At 54.6% G+C, this 15,293-nt stretch overlaps 1 protein-coding gene across 2 annotated transcripts in view; it reads left to right on the forward strand.

Moving 5' to 3' along the window:
- The window catches only part of SNRNP200 (small nuclear ribonucleoprotein U5 subunit 200), a 33,567-nt gene extending 18,384 nt beyond the window's left edge, over positions 1-15,183 (forward strand). The window contains exons 24-45 of one of the 2 annotated variants that reach the window (XM_066567334.1): positions 369-452; positions 1,104-1,210; positions 1,291-1,409; positions 2,095-2,249; positions 2,912-3,101; positions 3,821-3,994; positions 4,687-4,847; positions 5,752-5,979; positions 6,468-6,659; positions 7,111-7,289; positions 7,971-8,122; positions 8,552-8,660; positions 9,152-9,260; positions 9,708-9,897; positions 10,261-10,425; positions 10,801-10,922; positions 11,719-11,862; positions 12,557-12,733; positions 13,142-13,302; positions 13,742-13,823; positions 13,976-14,068; positions 14,624-15,183. In XM_066567334.1, the coding sequence (XP_066423431.1) occupies positions 369-452; positions 1,104-1,210; positions 1,291-1,409; positions 2,095-2,249; positions 2,912-3,101; positions 3,821-3,994; positions 4,687-4,847; positions 5,752-5,979; positions 6,468-6,659; positions 7,111-7,289; positions 7,971-8,122; positions 8,552-8,660; positions 9,152-9,260; positions 9,708-9,897; positions 10,261-10,425; positions 10,801-10,922; positions 11,719-11,862; positions 12,557-12,733; positions 13,142-13,302; positions 13,742-13,823; positions 13,976-14,068; positions 14,624-14,767 (3,237 nt within the window). In that variant the 3' untranslated portion in view covers positions 14,768-15,183. Of the gene's footprint in view, positions 1-368; positions 453-1,103; positions 1,211-1,290; positions 1,410-2,094; positions 2,250-2,911; positions 3,102-3,820; positions 3,995-4,686; positions 4,848-5,751; positions 5,980-6,467; positions 6,660-7,110; positions 7,290-7,970; positions 8,123-8,551; positions 8,661-9,151; positions 9,261-9,707; positions 9,898-10,260; positions 10,426-10,800; positions 10,923-11,718; positions 11,863-12,556; positions 12,734-13,141; positions 13,303-13,741; positions 13,824-13,886; positions 14,069-14,623 lie in introns of those variants that run through there. The other variant, XM_066567335.1, reaches the window with a different exon arrangement.
- The last annotated feature ends 110 nt before the right edge of the window (positions 15,184-15,293 follow it).

Below are 15,293 nucleotides of genomic sequence, written 5' to 3' on the forward strand. Positions count from 1 at the left end.
GGAAACCACGAGAGATCCAGGAGATCTGTGGGATTGAGGGAAGGATGGAAAAGAGGTGGGAGAAGGGAATTGTGTGCCAGGAGAAGCAGATTTCTTGGGATATTTGGGACCAGGAAAAGGAAATTTCCTTGGAAATTTGGAAACACGAAAAGCAGCTTTCCTTGGAAATTTGGAAACACGAAAAGCAACTTTCTCAGGAATTTGGAGCCAGGATAAGCAGCTTTCATGGAAAACTAGGAGTCAGGAAAAGGAGCTTTCTTTGGAAATTTGGAACCAGGAAAAGCAGCTTTTTTGGGAAATTGGGGAACAGGAAAAGGAGGTTTCCTTGGGAATTAAGCTCCAGGTGGTTTTTCCATTGCCATTCCCAGATCAACGTCCTGCTCCAGGCCTTCATCTCGCAGCTGAAGCTGGAGGGGTTCGCCCTCATGGCCGACATGGTCTACGTCACCCAGGTGAGCCAGGAATTCCCTCAGAATTCCCAGTGGGATTGGTGAGGGGTTGGGATGGAATTCCCAGAGCAGCTGGGATCCCTGGAAGTGTTCAAGGCCAGGTTGGAGCCACCTGGGACAGTGGAAAATGTCCCAACGTATGGTGGAACTTGATGAGCTTTAAGGTTCCTTCCAACCCAAACCATTCCATGATTCCATGTGGAGATTTAGGTGGGATTTTGGGAAGAAATAGTGAATGAGGAGCTGGGATGGAATTCCCAGAAGAGCTGTGGCTGGCCCACCCCTGGAAATGTTCAAGGCCAGATTGGAGTCACCTGGATCCTATGGAAAGGTGTCCCTGCCCATGACAGGAGTGGGAATGGGATGGGATTTAGGATCTCTCCCACCTCAAGCTATTCCATGGTTCCATGTGGAGATTTAGGTGGGATTTTGGGAAGGGATTTTCCCTGTGAGGGGCTGGGATGGAATTCTCAGAGCAGCTGGGGACCCCTGGAAGTGTCCAAGGCCAACGCTGTGCGATGGCACCGGTTTGGGTGACACCAGTTGGGATTTTGGGTCATTCCCACCCCAAACCCCTCCGAGCTGGCCCAGGGGTTGGGATGGGAATTTGGGAACGTCCAGGATGTGACCCCAAAACCCTTCCCTGCCCTGCAGTCGGCCGGAAGGCTGATGAGAGCCATCTTTGAGATCGTCCTGAACCGCGGCTGGGCCCAGCTCACCGACAAGACCCTCAACCTCTGCAAGATGATCGACAAGCGCATGTGAGCCCTGATCCTGCAGAATTCCCCAAAATTCCCCCAAAATTCCTGCAGTTCCCTGAGCCCCCGGCTTGTCCCCACAGGTGGCAGTCCATGTGTCCCCTGCGCCAGTTCAAGAAGCTGCCCGAGGAGGTGGTGAAGAAGATCGAGAAGAAGAATTTCCCCTTCGAGCGCCTCTACGACCTCAACCACAACGAGATCGGTGCTGAAACAGGGGGAAAATCCCTGAAATTGGGGATGGGGAGGGGTTCGGGATCATGGCATGGGAGAATTCCCTGAATCTGGGTTAAAATCTCCTGAATTCAGGTTAAAATCTCCTGAATTCAGGTTAAAATCTCCAAAATTCAGGCTAAAATCCCCCAAATTCGGGCCGGGCAGGGGTTTGGGATTGTGGCATGGGAAAATCCCCCAAATCTGGGTTTAAAACCCCCAAATCTGGGTTAAAATCCCCCAAATGCAGGTTAAAATCACCCAAATCCTGGATTAGATGGGATTTTGAGAAGAAACATCTTCATTTTGAGGGTGGGGAATTTCTCCAGGATTTTCCTTCCCAAATGGGGGAGTTTTCCTCAGAAATGGGGTAATTTCTCCAGAATTTTCCCTCAGAAATGGGGAATTTCTGCAGGATATCCCTTCAGAGATGGGGAATTTCTCTAGGATCTCCCCTCAGAAGTGGGGAAATTACTCCATTTCCAATTGGGGGATTTTGCCTCAGAAATGGGGGATTTTGCCTCAGAAATGGGGGATTTTGCCTCAGAAATTGGGGAATTTCTCCAGGAATTTCCCTCATTGTCTGGACCAGCTGCAGAGGCCTCACTCTCCGAATCCCGCTCTTTTTGGGATCCACCCTGACCCCATCCCTTATTTTTTTTTTTCCCCCCTCACAGGAGAGCTGATCCGGATGCCGAAAATGGGGAAAACCATCCATAAATACGTGCACCTGTTCCCGAAGCTGGAGCTGTCCGTGCACCTGCAGCCTATCACGCGCTCCACGCTCAAGGTGGAGCTCACCATCGCGCCCGACTTCCAGTGGGACGAGAAGGTGGGAAAGGGGGTAATCATGAGGGGAAATGGGGGATTTTGGGGTGGTAGAGTGGGAATTGTGAGGGAAAATGGGGAATTCTGGGGCTAGGATGTGGAAATCATGAGGGGAAAATGCCCTGATTAGGGGGAAAATGGCATTTATGGGGTTGGGGTGTGGAAATCCTGAGGGAAAATGTGAGGGGAAAATGGGGAATTCTGGGGGTGGGGTTGAAAATTGTGAGGAAAAATGGGGGATTTTGGGAATGGGGAGGTGGAAATCGTGAGGGAAAATGGGGGGTTCTGGGGTGGGGGGGTTGAAATTGTGAGGGAAAATGTGAGGGATAACGGGGCTATGATGTGGAAATCATGAGAGGAAAATGCCCTGATGGGAAGGAATAATGGGATTTATTGGGTTGGGCTGTGGAAATTGTGAGGGAAAATGGGGGGATTTTGGAGTGGAGGGGTGGAAATTGTGAGGGGAAATGAGGAATTGTGAGGTTGGGGTGTGGAAATCATCAGGGAAAATGCCCTGATCACGCAAAACCCAAAAATCTGGGGTCGGTTTTAAAAACCACAGGGCAAAACACAATCCTGGGATGAAAAGGATCCATTTTGAGGCTGGACCACTTGGAATTGTGAGGGCTGGGACAGGGAATTGAGAATTTTCCCTTTTTTTCCCAGGTTCACGGCTCCTCCGAGGCCTTCTGGATCCTGGTGGAGGACGTGGACAGCGAGGTGATCCTGCACCACGAATATTTCCTGCTCAAGGCCAAATATGCCCAGGATGAGCACCTGGTGACATTTTTTGTGCCCGTCTTCGAGCCTCTGCCTCCCCAGTATTTCATCCGGGTGGTGTCTGACCGCTGGCTCTGTGAGTGCCCCTTTTCCTGGGTTTATTCATGCTTTTATTCCTGTTTTTTTTTTTTCTGCTTTTATTCCTGGGTTTTTTCCTGCTTTTTTCCACAGTTTTTTTCTGGGATTTATTCCTATTTTTTTCTGGGCTTTATTCCTGGTTTTTCCTGAGGTTTATCCTGGGTTTTTTGGCTCTGTGAGTGCCTCTTTATTGGGGTTTATTCTGAGTTTTTCCAGGGGTTTATTCCTGGTTTTTCCTGGGCGTTTTTTTACCCCTTCTCCCAGAGCTTTGGGATCTGGTTTTTATTCCCTTCTTCCAGAACTTTGGAGTCTGTTTTTTAACCCTGTTTCCAAACCTTTGGAATTCCGGATTTATCCCCTCTCGCAAACCTTTGGAATCTGTTTTTTTTCCCCCCTATTCCCAAACCTTTGGAATATGTTTTTTATCCTATTCCCAAATCTTTGGAATTCTGGGTTTTTATTCCCTTTCCCAAACCTTTGGAATTCCGGGTTTATCCCCATTCCCAAACCTTTGGAATTCCAGGTTTATCCCCTTTCCCAAACCTTTGCAATCTGATTTTTATCCCTATTCCCAAACCTTTGGAATTCCGGGTTTATCCCTTCTCCCAAACCCCCGCAATCCATTTCCCATCCTTCCAACCCCACCCCAGTGGCAGATCCAGACCCCCTGGATCCGCCCACCTCAAAAAAATTTCAGGAATTCTTTCCATCCTCCAGCCTGTGAGACCCAACTCCCCGTTTCTTTCCGGCACCTGATCCTTCCGGAAAAATACCCGCCGCCCACGGAGCTGCTGGACCTGCAGCCGCTGCCGGTGTCGGCGCTGCGCAACAGCGCCTTCGAGAGCCTCTACCAGGACAAGTTCCCCTTCTTCAACCCCATCCAGACTCAAGGTGAGGCTTCCAGGTCCTCATCCCGCCGGGATTTCCCGGGATTTGGTGGTTTTGGCTGGAATTTTTTTTGGGGGGGGGGGGATGGGGAATCGCGGGGTGGTTTGTGGGTTTGGGGTTTTGGATGGGTTCAGCAGGTTCTGGAGGTTGTGGTTGGTCCTTCTGCTTGTTCCATGTGGATTTCATCTCTCCCAGAGTTTTGGGGTCCGTGGATGATTCACTATTCCCAGTTTTGGGATCCGTGGTTAATCCTGTATTCCCAGAGTTTTGGGATCCATGGTTTAACCTGTTCCCAAAGTTTTCAGATCTGTGGTTTATCACCTCTCCCAGAGTTTTGGGATCCGTGGTTTATCTCCTCTCCCAAAATTTTGGGATCCATGATTTATCTCCATTCCCAGACTTTTGGGATCCATGGATTATCCTCTCTCCAAGAGATTTGGGATCCGTGGTTTATCCCCTCTCCCAGACTTTTGGGACTGTGGTTTATCCCCTGTCCCAGAGTATTGGGGTCTGTGCTTTATCCCCTCTCCCAGAGTTTTTGGATCTATGGTTTATCCCCTCTCCCAGAATTTCGGGATCAGTGGTTTACCCCTAAAGACATTCCCCAGATCTCCTCTCCCTCCGGCCGGATCCTCACCCCATTCCCAAATTTTTGGTTTGTTTTTCCCCCCTCCCGAACCCACGGGTTTGCCCAGTGTTCAACACGGTGTACAACAGCGACGACAACGTCTTCGTGGGCGCGCCCACGGGCAGCGGCAAAACCATCTGCGCCGAGTTCGCCATCCTGCGCATGCTCCTGCAGAACTCCGAGGGCCGCTGCGTCTACATCACCCCCATGGAGGCCCTGGCCGAGCAGGTGGGGCCCCGGGAATTCCCTGGGGCTGGGAATTTGCCCCCCCTTCACGCCTCAGATTCTTCGGGATCCGCTCGGGGTTTGGCCGTCCCTGCTGCTTCTGGGGGCGGGTTACGGGGGGCACTGGGGAATCGCTTCAGTTCGGGGGGAGTTTGGAGGGAATTGTCCAGTTTTGAGGGGAGTTCGGTGGGAATTGCCCCAGTTCGGTGGGAATTGCCCCAGTTTTGAGGGGAGTTTGGTGGGAATTGCCCCAGTTTGGTGGGAATTGCCCCATTTTGAGAGGAGTTGGGTGGGAATCGCCCCAATTTGAGGGAAATATGAGAGGAGTTGGGTGGGAATCGCCCCAATTTGAGGGAAATATGAGAGGAATTCGGTGGGAATTGCCCCATTTTGAGAGGAATTTGGTGGGAATTGCCCCATTTTGAGAGAAATTGGGTGGGAATCGCCCCAATATGAGGGAAATATGAGAGGAATTTGGTGGGAATTGCCCCATTTTGAGAGGAATTTGGGGGGAATTGCCCAATTTTGAGGAGAATTTGGTGGGAATGGCCCCAGTTTGAGAGGAGCTTGTTGGGAATTGCCCCATTTTGGTGGGAAGTGCCCCATTTTGAGAGGAACTTGGAGGGAATTGCCCCAGTTTTGGGATAAGACTGGTCTGGTGGGAATTCCCCAGGAATTTGGCAGGAATTGCCCCAGTTTGAGAGGAATTTAGAGGGAATTGCCCCATTTTGAGGGGAATTGGGTGGGAATTACCCCAGTTTGAGAGGAATTTGGAGGAAATTGCTCCAATTTGAGAGGAATTAGATGGGAATCACCCCCATTTTGGGGATTATGCCGCCTCTCCTGTATGAATCCTGGATAAATCTGTTGGGAACTCCGGATTCGAGGCTACTTCCCATTTCCCCAGGTTTTCATGGATTGGTACGAGAAATTCCAGGAGCGCCTCAACAAGAAGGTGGTGCTGCTCACGGGGGAGACCAGCACGGACCTGAAGCTGCTGGGCAAGGGGAACATCATCATCAGCACCCCAGAAAAGTGGGATATCCTCTCCCGCCGCTGGAAGCAGCGCAAGAACGTCCAGAACGTCAACCTGTTCATCGTGGATGAAGTGCACCTGATCGGGGGCGAGAACGGGGTGAGAGTCCTGGCAGTGGGGTGGGGACGGGTCCGGCCCGGAATGGGAGGTTCCCAGTGGGATTTTGACTTGTTTTGGAGAAGGTTTTGCTGGTGGGAATTGATCCGATGGGATGAGGTGGGATGGGAGGGTCAGAAGGGGTTTCCTGGATGGATCTCAGCGAGGAGCAGTCCTGATCCTGCTCCTGATCTTGCTTCTGATCCCACTCTTGATCCTGCTCCTGATCCCATTTCTGATCCTGATCCTGATCCTGCTCCTGCTCCCGCTCCTGCTCCATCTGTATCTCTCAGGAAGCTCAGGAGGGATTTCCATGGATTCTCCTGACTGGATCCCATTCCCAATCCCATTCCTGATCCTGTTTATCCCCCCACAGCCTGTGCTGGAGGTGATCTGCTCGTGCATGCGCTACATCAGGAGGGGTTTCCATGGGTTCTCCTGACTGGATCCCATTCCCAATCCCATTCCTGATCCCGTTTATCCCCCCACAGCCCGTGCTGGAGGTGATCTGCTCGCGCATGCGCTACATCTCGTCGCAGATCGAGCGGCCGATCCGCATCGTGGCGCTGAGCTCGTCGCTGTCCAATGCCAAGGACGTGGCGCACTGGCTGGGCTGCAGCGCCACCGCCACCTTCAACTTCCACCCCAACGTGCGCCCCGTGCCCCTGGAGCTGCACATCCAGGTAGGGATGGGAATGGCTGGGATTTTTGGAAAAATCCCTTGGGATCATTGGTAACCCTTGGCTGTGATCAGTTGGGATTGTTGGTCGTTCTTGGCCACGATCCCTTGGGATTGTTGGTCATTCTTGGCCACGATCCCTTGGGATTGTTGGTAGTACTTGGCTAGGATCCCTTGGGATTTTGGCCAGTTAATTCTTGGCCATGATTCGTGGCCTAATCATTGGTAATTCTTGGCCATGACCCCTTGGGATCATTGATAGTTCTTGGCCAGAATCCCTTGGGATCATTGGTAATTCTTGGCCACGATCCATTGGGATTGAGATTGGCATTGACCATTGATCACCAATCCAGGGATCAATCATTTCCGTGCCAGAATTACGCGAGTTTTCCAAGATTTCCCACCAGTTTGGCGGGAATCCTTTGGGATCCATCTGGATTTGGGGTTTTTGGCAGGGTTTCAACATCAGCCACACGCAGACGCGGCTGCTGTCCATGGCCAAGCCCGTGTACCACGCCGTGATGAAGCACTCGCCCAAAAAGCCCGTCCTGGTCTTCGTCCCGTCCCGCAAACAGACCCGGCTCACGGCCATCAACATCCTGACCACCTGCGCCTCTGACGTCCAGCGCCACAGGTGGCACCTGGGGGACACCTGGGGACACCACGGGATGGGCTGTGGGGCTGGAGAACATCCAGGGATGGGGAGTTCCTGAGGGAGATGGGAAAGGGGACACCTGGGGGACACCATGGGATGGGCTGTGGGGCTGGAGAAGGTCCAGGGATGGGGAGTTCCTGAGGGAGATGGGATGGGTTATGGAGTTGGAGAAGGTCCAGGGTTGGGTTATGGAGTTGGAGGTGGAGATGGGGAATTCCTGAGGGAGATGGGATGGGTTATGGGGTTGGAGAACATCTGTGGATGGGGAATTCCTGAGGGAGATGGGAAATGGGACAGCTGGGGGACACCTGGGGGCACCATTGGGTTGTGGGGCTGGAGACTGCCCAGGGATGGGGAATTTCTGAGGGGTCTGAGATGGGTTATGGAGTTGGAGAATGTCCAGGGGTCGGATTTGGGGTCGAAGATGGAGATGGGGAATTCCTGAGGGAGCTGAGGGGACTTGGCCTGGAGAAGAAGGGGATCATGGGGTGGGGTTGGATGGAATGGGATTGGGATGGGATTTGGATTGGGATCAGTGGGATTAAGGGGATGGGATCAAAGGAGGTAATGGGTCAAAGGGATGGGATGGGATGGGATGGGATTGTGATTAGGATGGGATGGGAGATCCTGAAGTCTGACCAATTCCCGGATACCCCCCAGGTTCCTGCACTGTGCCGAGAAGGACCTGGTGCCGTACCTGGAGAAGCTGAGCGACCCCACGCTGAAGGAGACGCTGGTGAACGGGGTCGGGTACCTGCACGAGGGGCTCACGGCCATGGAGCGGCGCGTGGTGGAGCAGCTCTTCAGCTCCGGTCAGGGCACAGCGGGGTCGGCGTCGGGATCGGCTGGGATTGATCTTGGGGCTGGGATGGATGGGATGGAATAGAGATCGGGATTGGAATCAGGATTGGGATTGGATGAGATTGATTTTAGGGTTGGGATTGATGGGATGGGATGGATAGGATAGGATGGGATGGGATAGAGATTGGGGTTGGAATCAGGATTGGGATGGGGTAAGATTGATTTTGGGGATGGGATGGTTGAGTAGGATTGGAAGGGATAGAGACTGGGATCGGGATTGGGATCAGGGTGGGATGGATGGGACAGAGACTGGGAGTGGATTGGATGAATCTCCACCTCCCACCCCCAGAAATTCCGGAATATTCCCCGCCCCCCTCTCCGAGTGCCCCGAGTCCCGGGGTCTCTGTCCCCCCTGACCCCGGGTGCCCTCCCGCCCCCAGGAGCCGTGCAGGTGATGGTGGCCTCGCGCAGCCTCTGCTGGGGCATGAACATCTCAGCCCACCTGGTGATCATCATGGACACGCAGTACTACAACGGCAAGATCCACGCGTGAGCCCAGCCCCGATCCCTCGGGATGGGATTGGGATTGGGATTGGGATGGATGGGGTGGGATGAGATGAGATTGGGATAGGATGGGATCCATCGGATGCGATGGGATGAGATTGATGGGATGGGATTGGGTTTGGGATGGATGGGATGGGATGGGATTGGGGATTGGGATTGGATTGGAATGGGATTGGGTTTGAGGTGGGGTGGGATTGGGTGTGGGATGGGGTAGGATGGGATTGGATTGGGATTGAGGATGGGATTGGGATCCCAGGTGGGATGGATGGATGGATGGATGGATGGATGGATGGATGGATGGATGGATGGATGGATGGATGGATGGATGGGATTGGGATCCCAGGTAGAATAGGATTGGGATCCCAGGTGGGATAGGATGGATGGGATTGGGATCCCAGGTGGGATAGGGTGGATGGGATTGGGATTGGGATTGGGATGGGGATCCCTGGGGCGCTGCTGACGCCGTGGCCGTGCAGGTACGTGGATTACCCCATCTACGACGTGCTGCAGATGGTCGGCCACGCCAACCGCCCGCTGCAGGACGACGAGGGGCGCTGCGTCATCATGTGCCAGGGCTCCAAGAAGGTGGGACATGGATGGATCCGGGGCATTCCCGGGATTCTAGCTGGGGTTGGCCGCCTCCAGATGGTGGATGAGCCTCACCAGGGTTGGGGTGGGATCAGTGGGATCAGTGGGAATGGATAGGGTGGATGGGATGGGATGGGATGGGAATGATGGAATGGGAGGGATGGGAAAGGAACGATGGGATGGGATGAATGGGGTGGGATGAATGGGATGGGAGCAACAGGGTCAATGGGCTGAGATGGAATGGGATCCAAGAGATCAATGGGATGGGATGGAAATGATGGGATGGGATCCATGGGACGAATGGAATGGGACAGGATCCAAACCCTCACTCAGGGTTGGGATCACCACGGCGACAGTCCAAACCCGCGCCGCACTGGGCGTTCCCACACCACTTTTGGGATGAAATCAAGAATTCTTTCCCTTTTCCTGCCCCTCCTGCCGCAGGATTTCTTCAAGAAGTTCCTGTACGAGCCTCTGCCGGTGGAGTCTCACCTGGATCACTGCATGCACGACCACTTCAACGCCGAGATCGTCACCAAGACCATCGAGAACAAGCAGGACGCCGTGGACTACCTGACCTGGACCTTCCTGTACCGCAGGATGACCCAGAACCCCAACTACTACAACCTGCAAGGTGGGAATGGGGTCTGTGTGCCAGCAGGGAGCTCCTGCAGCCTGGGAACGGCCCCTGGGAAGGTCCTGGGGTGGAAATGGTGCTGGCAATCCCATCTTGTCCCATCATTTCCCATCCCATCCCATGGGTCCCATCCTATCCCATCCCTCCATTATCCCATTACCCCATCCCATTTTCCTATTACCCCATTATCCCATTACCCCATTTTCCCATTACCCCATCCCATTATCCCATCATCTTATCCCATTAACTCATCCCATTATCCCATGATCCCTTTATCCCACCACATCCCAACCCCATCATTCCATCCCATCATTCCCATCCCGATCCCATCATCCCCGTGACCCCCCGATCCCGCCGCAGGCGTGTCCCACCGGCACCTGTCGGATCACCTGTCGGAGCTGGTGGAGCAGACGCTCAGCGACCTGGAGCAGTCCAAGTGCATCAGCATCGAGGACGAGATGGACGTGGCGCCGCTCAACCTGGGCATGATCGCTGCCTACTACTACATCAACTACACCACCATAGGTGCCCCAGAACCACGGGATTCCGCTCTTTTCCTAAGAAATTCCATGGGGCTGGGGGTTTGGACCCAAAAAATCCATGGGGTTTGGGGGTTTGAACCCAAAAAATCCATGGGGTTTGGAGGTTTCACAAAAAAAAATCCATGGGTATGGGGGTTCCACCAAAAAATCCGTGGGTTTGGGGGTTTTCCCCCCGAAAAATCCATGGGTTTGGGGATTTTCACCAAAAACATCCATGGGTTTGGGTGTTGTCCCAAAAAAATTCCTATCTGTTTATTTTCCTTCCAGAAAATCCCTGTTTTGGGATTTCCCCCACAAATTCACAATTTTTTTGTATTTTCTCCCCAAAATTTCCAATTTTTTGCATGTTTTCCCCCAGAACTGTTCAGCATGTCCCTCAACGCCAAGACCAAGGTGCGGGGGCTGCTGGAGATCATCTCCAACGCCGCCGAGTACGAGAACATCCCCATCCGGCACCACGAGGACAACCTGCTGCGCCAGGTCCGGGGTCAATGGGATCAATGGGGTCAGTGGGATCAGTGGGATCATTGGGATCCATGGAATGGGGTCAATGGGAACATCCCCATCCGGCACCACGAGGACAACCTGCTGCGCCAGGTCTGGGGTCAATGGCATCAATGGGGTCAGTGGGATCATTGGGATCCATGGAATGGGGTCAATGGGAACATCCCCATCCGGCACCACGAGGACAATCTGCTGCACCAGGTCTGGGGTCAATGGGGTCAGTGGGATCAGTGGGATCATTGGGATCCATGGAATGGGGTCAATGGGAACATCCCCATCCGGCACCACGAGGACAACCTGCTGCGCCAGGTCTTGGATCATTGGGATGGGATCCATGGGATGGGGTCGTTGGGATCATTGGGATCAATGGGATGGGGTCAATGGGATCAACAGAATGGGATGGGATCAATGGGAACATCCCCATCCAGCACCACAAGGACAACCTGCTGCGCCAGGTCTGGCATTGGGATGGGATCCTTGGGATGGGGTCAATGGGATCCATGGGATGGGTTTGAGAATAGGATCAGTAGGATTGATGGGATGGGATGGGATCAGTAGGATTGATGGGATGGGATCAATGGGAATGGTGGGATGGAATGGGATCTGTGGGATTGGGATGGAATGGAATGGGATGAGCACTCAACAATCCCAACCCCATTAATTCCACAATCCCAAAACCTCTCTCCCTCCTCCACCCCGGTGATGAAGCTGATTTTGGGGTCAAGCACCGGTTTGGGGGTTGGGCACTAAAGGGTTTCTCCTGCACCCCCAGCTGTCCCAGAAGGTGCCCCACAAGCTGACCAACCCCAAATTCAACGACCCCCACGTCAAGACCAACCTGCTGCTGCAGGCCCACCTGTCCCGCATGCAGCTGAGCGCGGAGCTGCAGTCGGACACCGAGGAGATCCTCAGCAAGGTGGGACCCCAAAACCCCACTCGGGGCATGGGGAGTGCAGCGAAGGGTCCTTGGGATGAGGAGCTGGAGAGATCCCCCATCCATCATGGGAAAACGGGCTGGATTTGGGGTGGGGTGGGGTTTGTGGCCGAGGAAAGCGGGGCGGGATAATGAGGTTCTTCAGGGGTTCCTCTATCCCATGGGGGCAGTTCTCCAGAACTGATCCATCCCATGGGGTCAGTTCTCTGGGAATTCCATCCCATGGGGCCAGTTCTCTGGGAATTCCATCCCATGGGGCCAGTTCTCCAGGAATTCCATCCTGGGTCCATCTATGGGGTCAATTCTGCAGGAATTCCAGCCTGGCTCCATCCCATAGGGTCAGTTCTCCAGGACTGATCCATCCCATGGGGTCAGTTCTCTGGGAATTCCATCCTGGGTCCATCTATGGGGTCAATTCTGCAGGAATTCCAGCCTGGCTCCATCCCATAGGGTCAGTTCTCCAGGACTGATCCATCCCATGGGGTCAGTTCTCTGGGAATTCCATCCTGGGTCCATCCTATGGGGCCAGCTCTCCAGGGCTTGCCCCATGTGGTCACTCTTCAGTGGGGCCAGTTCTGCAGGAACTGCTCCAGCCTGGGTCCATCCCATGAGGTCCCCATCCCTGTCCATGTCACTGACCATCCCTGTCCCTCTGTCCATCTGTCCATCTGTCCAGGCCATCCGGCTGATCCAGGCCTGCGTGGACGTGCTGTCCAGCAATGGGTGGCTCAGCCCGGCGCTGGCCGCCATGGAGCTGGCCCAGATGGTCACCCAGGCCATGTGGTCCAAGGATTCGTACCTGAAGCAGCTGCCCCACTTCACCTCCGAGCACATCAAACGCTGCACGGACAAGGTACGGCCCGGGGACACCTTGGGGACACCTTGGGGACACCTGGGGACACCCAGGAGATGCCTTGGGGACACCTGGGAGACACCTTGGGGACGTTCTAGGGATATCCAAGGGATGCCCAGGGGACACCTTGGGGACACTCTGGGGCACCTAAGGGACATCCAAGGGACACCCAAAGGACACTCTGGGGACACCTTGGGGATACCTAAGGGACATCCAAGGGACACTTTAGGGACATCTTGGGGACATTTTTGGGGCACTTGTGGGCCACCTTGGGACCAAGGAGACACCCAGGGAGCACCTTGGGACCCAGGGGACACCTTGGGGACACCCAGGGGGCACCCAAGGGATACCTTGGGGATACCCAAGGGACACCTTGGGGACACCTTGGGCCGACTGTGGGCACTGCAGGGCGTGGAGAGCGTGTTTGACATCATGGAGATGGAGGACGAGGAGCGCACGGCGCTGCTGCAGCTGCCCGAGGCGCAGATCGCCGACGTGGCGCGCTTCTGCAACCGCTACCCCAACATCGAGCTGTCCTACGAGGTGGGGGACAGGGACAGCATCCGCAGGTGAGGCCGGGCTCAGCGGGGCCATTGGGGTCATTGGGATGGGATTGGGGTCATTGGGATGGGATTGGAGTCATTGGGATCATTGAGAGTGTTGAGTTCACTGCGATCATTGGGTTGGGGATGGTTCTTCAACTGCTACCCCAGCATGGAGCTGTCCTGTGAGGTGGGGGACAGGGACAGCATCTGCAGGTGAGACTGGGGTCACTGGGGTTGGGATTGGAGTCATTGGGATCATTGGGATCATTGAGTTCATTGGGATCATTGGGTTGGGGATGGTTCACTGCAACTGCTACCCCAACATGGAGCTGTCCTGTGAGGTGGGGGACAGGGACAGCATCCACAGCTCTGCATGGGATTGGCATCAGGACTGGCATCAGGATCATTGGGGTCACGATCACGGTGTGATCCCACTGTTGCTGATCCCACTGTGTGTCTCCAGTGGTGGCCCCGTGGTGGTGCTGGTGCAGCTGGAGCGTGAGGAGGAGGTCACCGGGCCGGTCATCGCCCCCCTGTTCCCACAGGTACCGCGGGTCGGGATCCCATCCATCCCAATCATGTCCCCAATGTCCCCAATGTCCCCACAGAAGCGTGAGGAGGGCTGGTGGGTGGTGATGAGGATGGCGATGGGGTGGCAGTGTCTCTGATGTCCCCAATGTCCCCAATGTCCCCACAGAAGCGTGAGGAGGGCTGGTGGGTGGTGATCGGCGACTCCAAGTCCAACAGCCTCATCTCCATCAAACGCCTGACGCTGCAGCAGAAGGCCAAGGTGACATTGGGGTGACAATGGGGTGACATGGGATGGGTGACACTGGGGGTGACACAGGCGCTGACATGAAGGGGGGGGTGACACAGGGGTGACACCAAGGTGCCACAGGCTGGGTGACCCTGGGTGACATCAAGGTACCATGGGCTGGGTGACATTGAGGTGCCATGGGCTGGGTCACACCAAGGGACCATGGGGTCACAGCACAGTGCCATGGGCTGGGTGACCCTGGGTGACATTGAGGTGCCATGGGCTGGGTCACACCAAGGGACCATGGGGTCACAGCACAGTGCCATGGGCTGGGTGACATTGAGGTGCCATGGGCTGGGTGACATTGAGGTGCCATGGGCTGGGTCACACCAAGGTGCCACAGGCTGGGTGACCCTGGGTGACATCGAGGTGCCATGGGCTGGGTCACACCAAGGTACTGAGGTCACACCACGGTGCCATGGGCTGGGTGACCCCGGGTGACCCCGGGCTGGGTCACACTGAGGTTCCGCGGGCTGGGTGACCCCGGGTGACCCCATTGTGACCCCGTGGTGCTGTCCCTGTCCCCAGGTCAAGCTGGACTTCGTGGCCCCAGCAGCGGGCACCCAGCACTACACGCTGTTCTTCATGAGCGACGCCTACATGGGCTGCGACCAGGAGTACAAATTCAGCGTGGACGTCAAGGAGGCCGAGAGCGACTCCGACTCTGACTGAGCCCCAAATGTCCCTCAGGACCCTAAAAATCCATCAGGATCCCAAATGGCCCTGAGAAAAGCCTCAAAATTCCAAAATGCCCCACAGAATCCTAAAATGGCCCAGAGAATTCTAAAAAAACCCTCAGGATCCCAAATGTCCCTCAGGATCCTAAAAATCCCTCAGGATCCCAAATGTCCCTCGGGATCCCAAAATTATCCCAGTAAAATCCCACAGAATCCCAAAATATCCCAGAGAATCCCAAAATATCCCAGCGAAATCCCACCCAAATACTGTAAAATACCAGAAAATCCCACAGAATCCCAGCAACAATCCCATAAAATGCCCCAGATCCCCCTCCTGCGTTCCCGTTGGTTTGTAGGGTTTGGATGTTTTGTACAGTTTTTTTTTAGGTTGGAATAAACTTCGGGATGCGACTCGGCCTCGGTGCTGGACCCCAAATTCCCAGATCCCACAATCCTGGACCCCAAATTCCCCGATCCCAAACATTTGGACCCCAAACTCTTGGGATCCCAAACTCCTGGGT

This window comes from Molothrus aeneus, chromosome 29, assembly GCF_037042795.1.
Source record: "Molothrus aeneus isolate 106 chromosome 29, BPBGC_Maene_1.0, whole genome shotgun sequence".
In the NCBI taxonomy this organism is placed as follows: Eukaryota; Metazoa; Chordata; class Aves; order Passeriformes; family Icteridae; genus Molothrus; species Molothrus aeneus.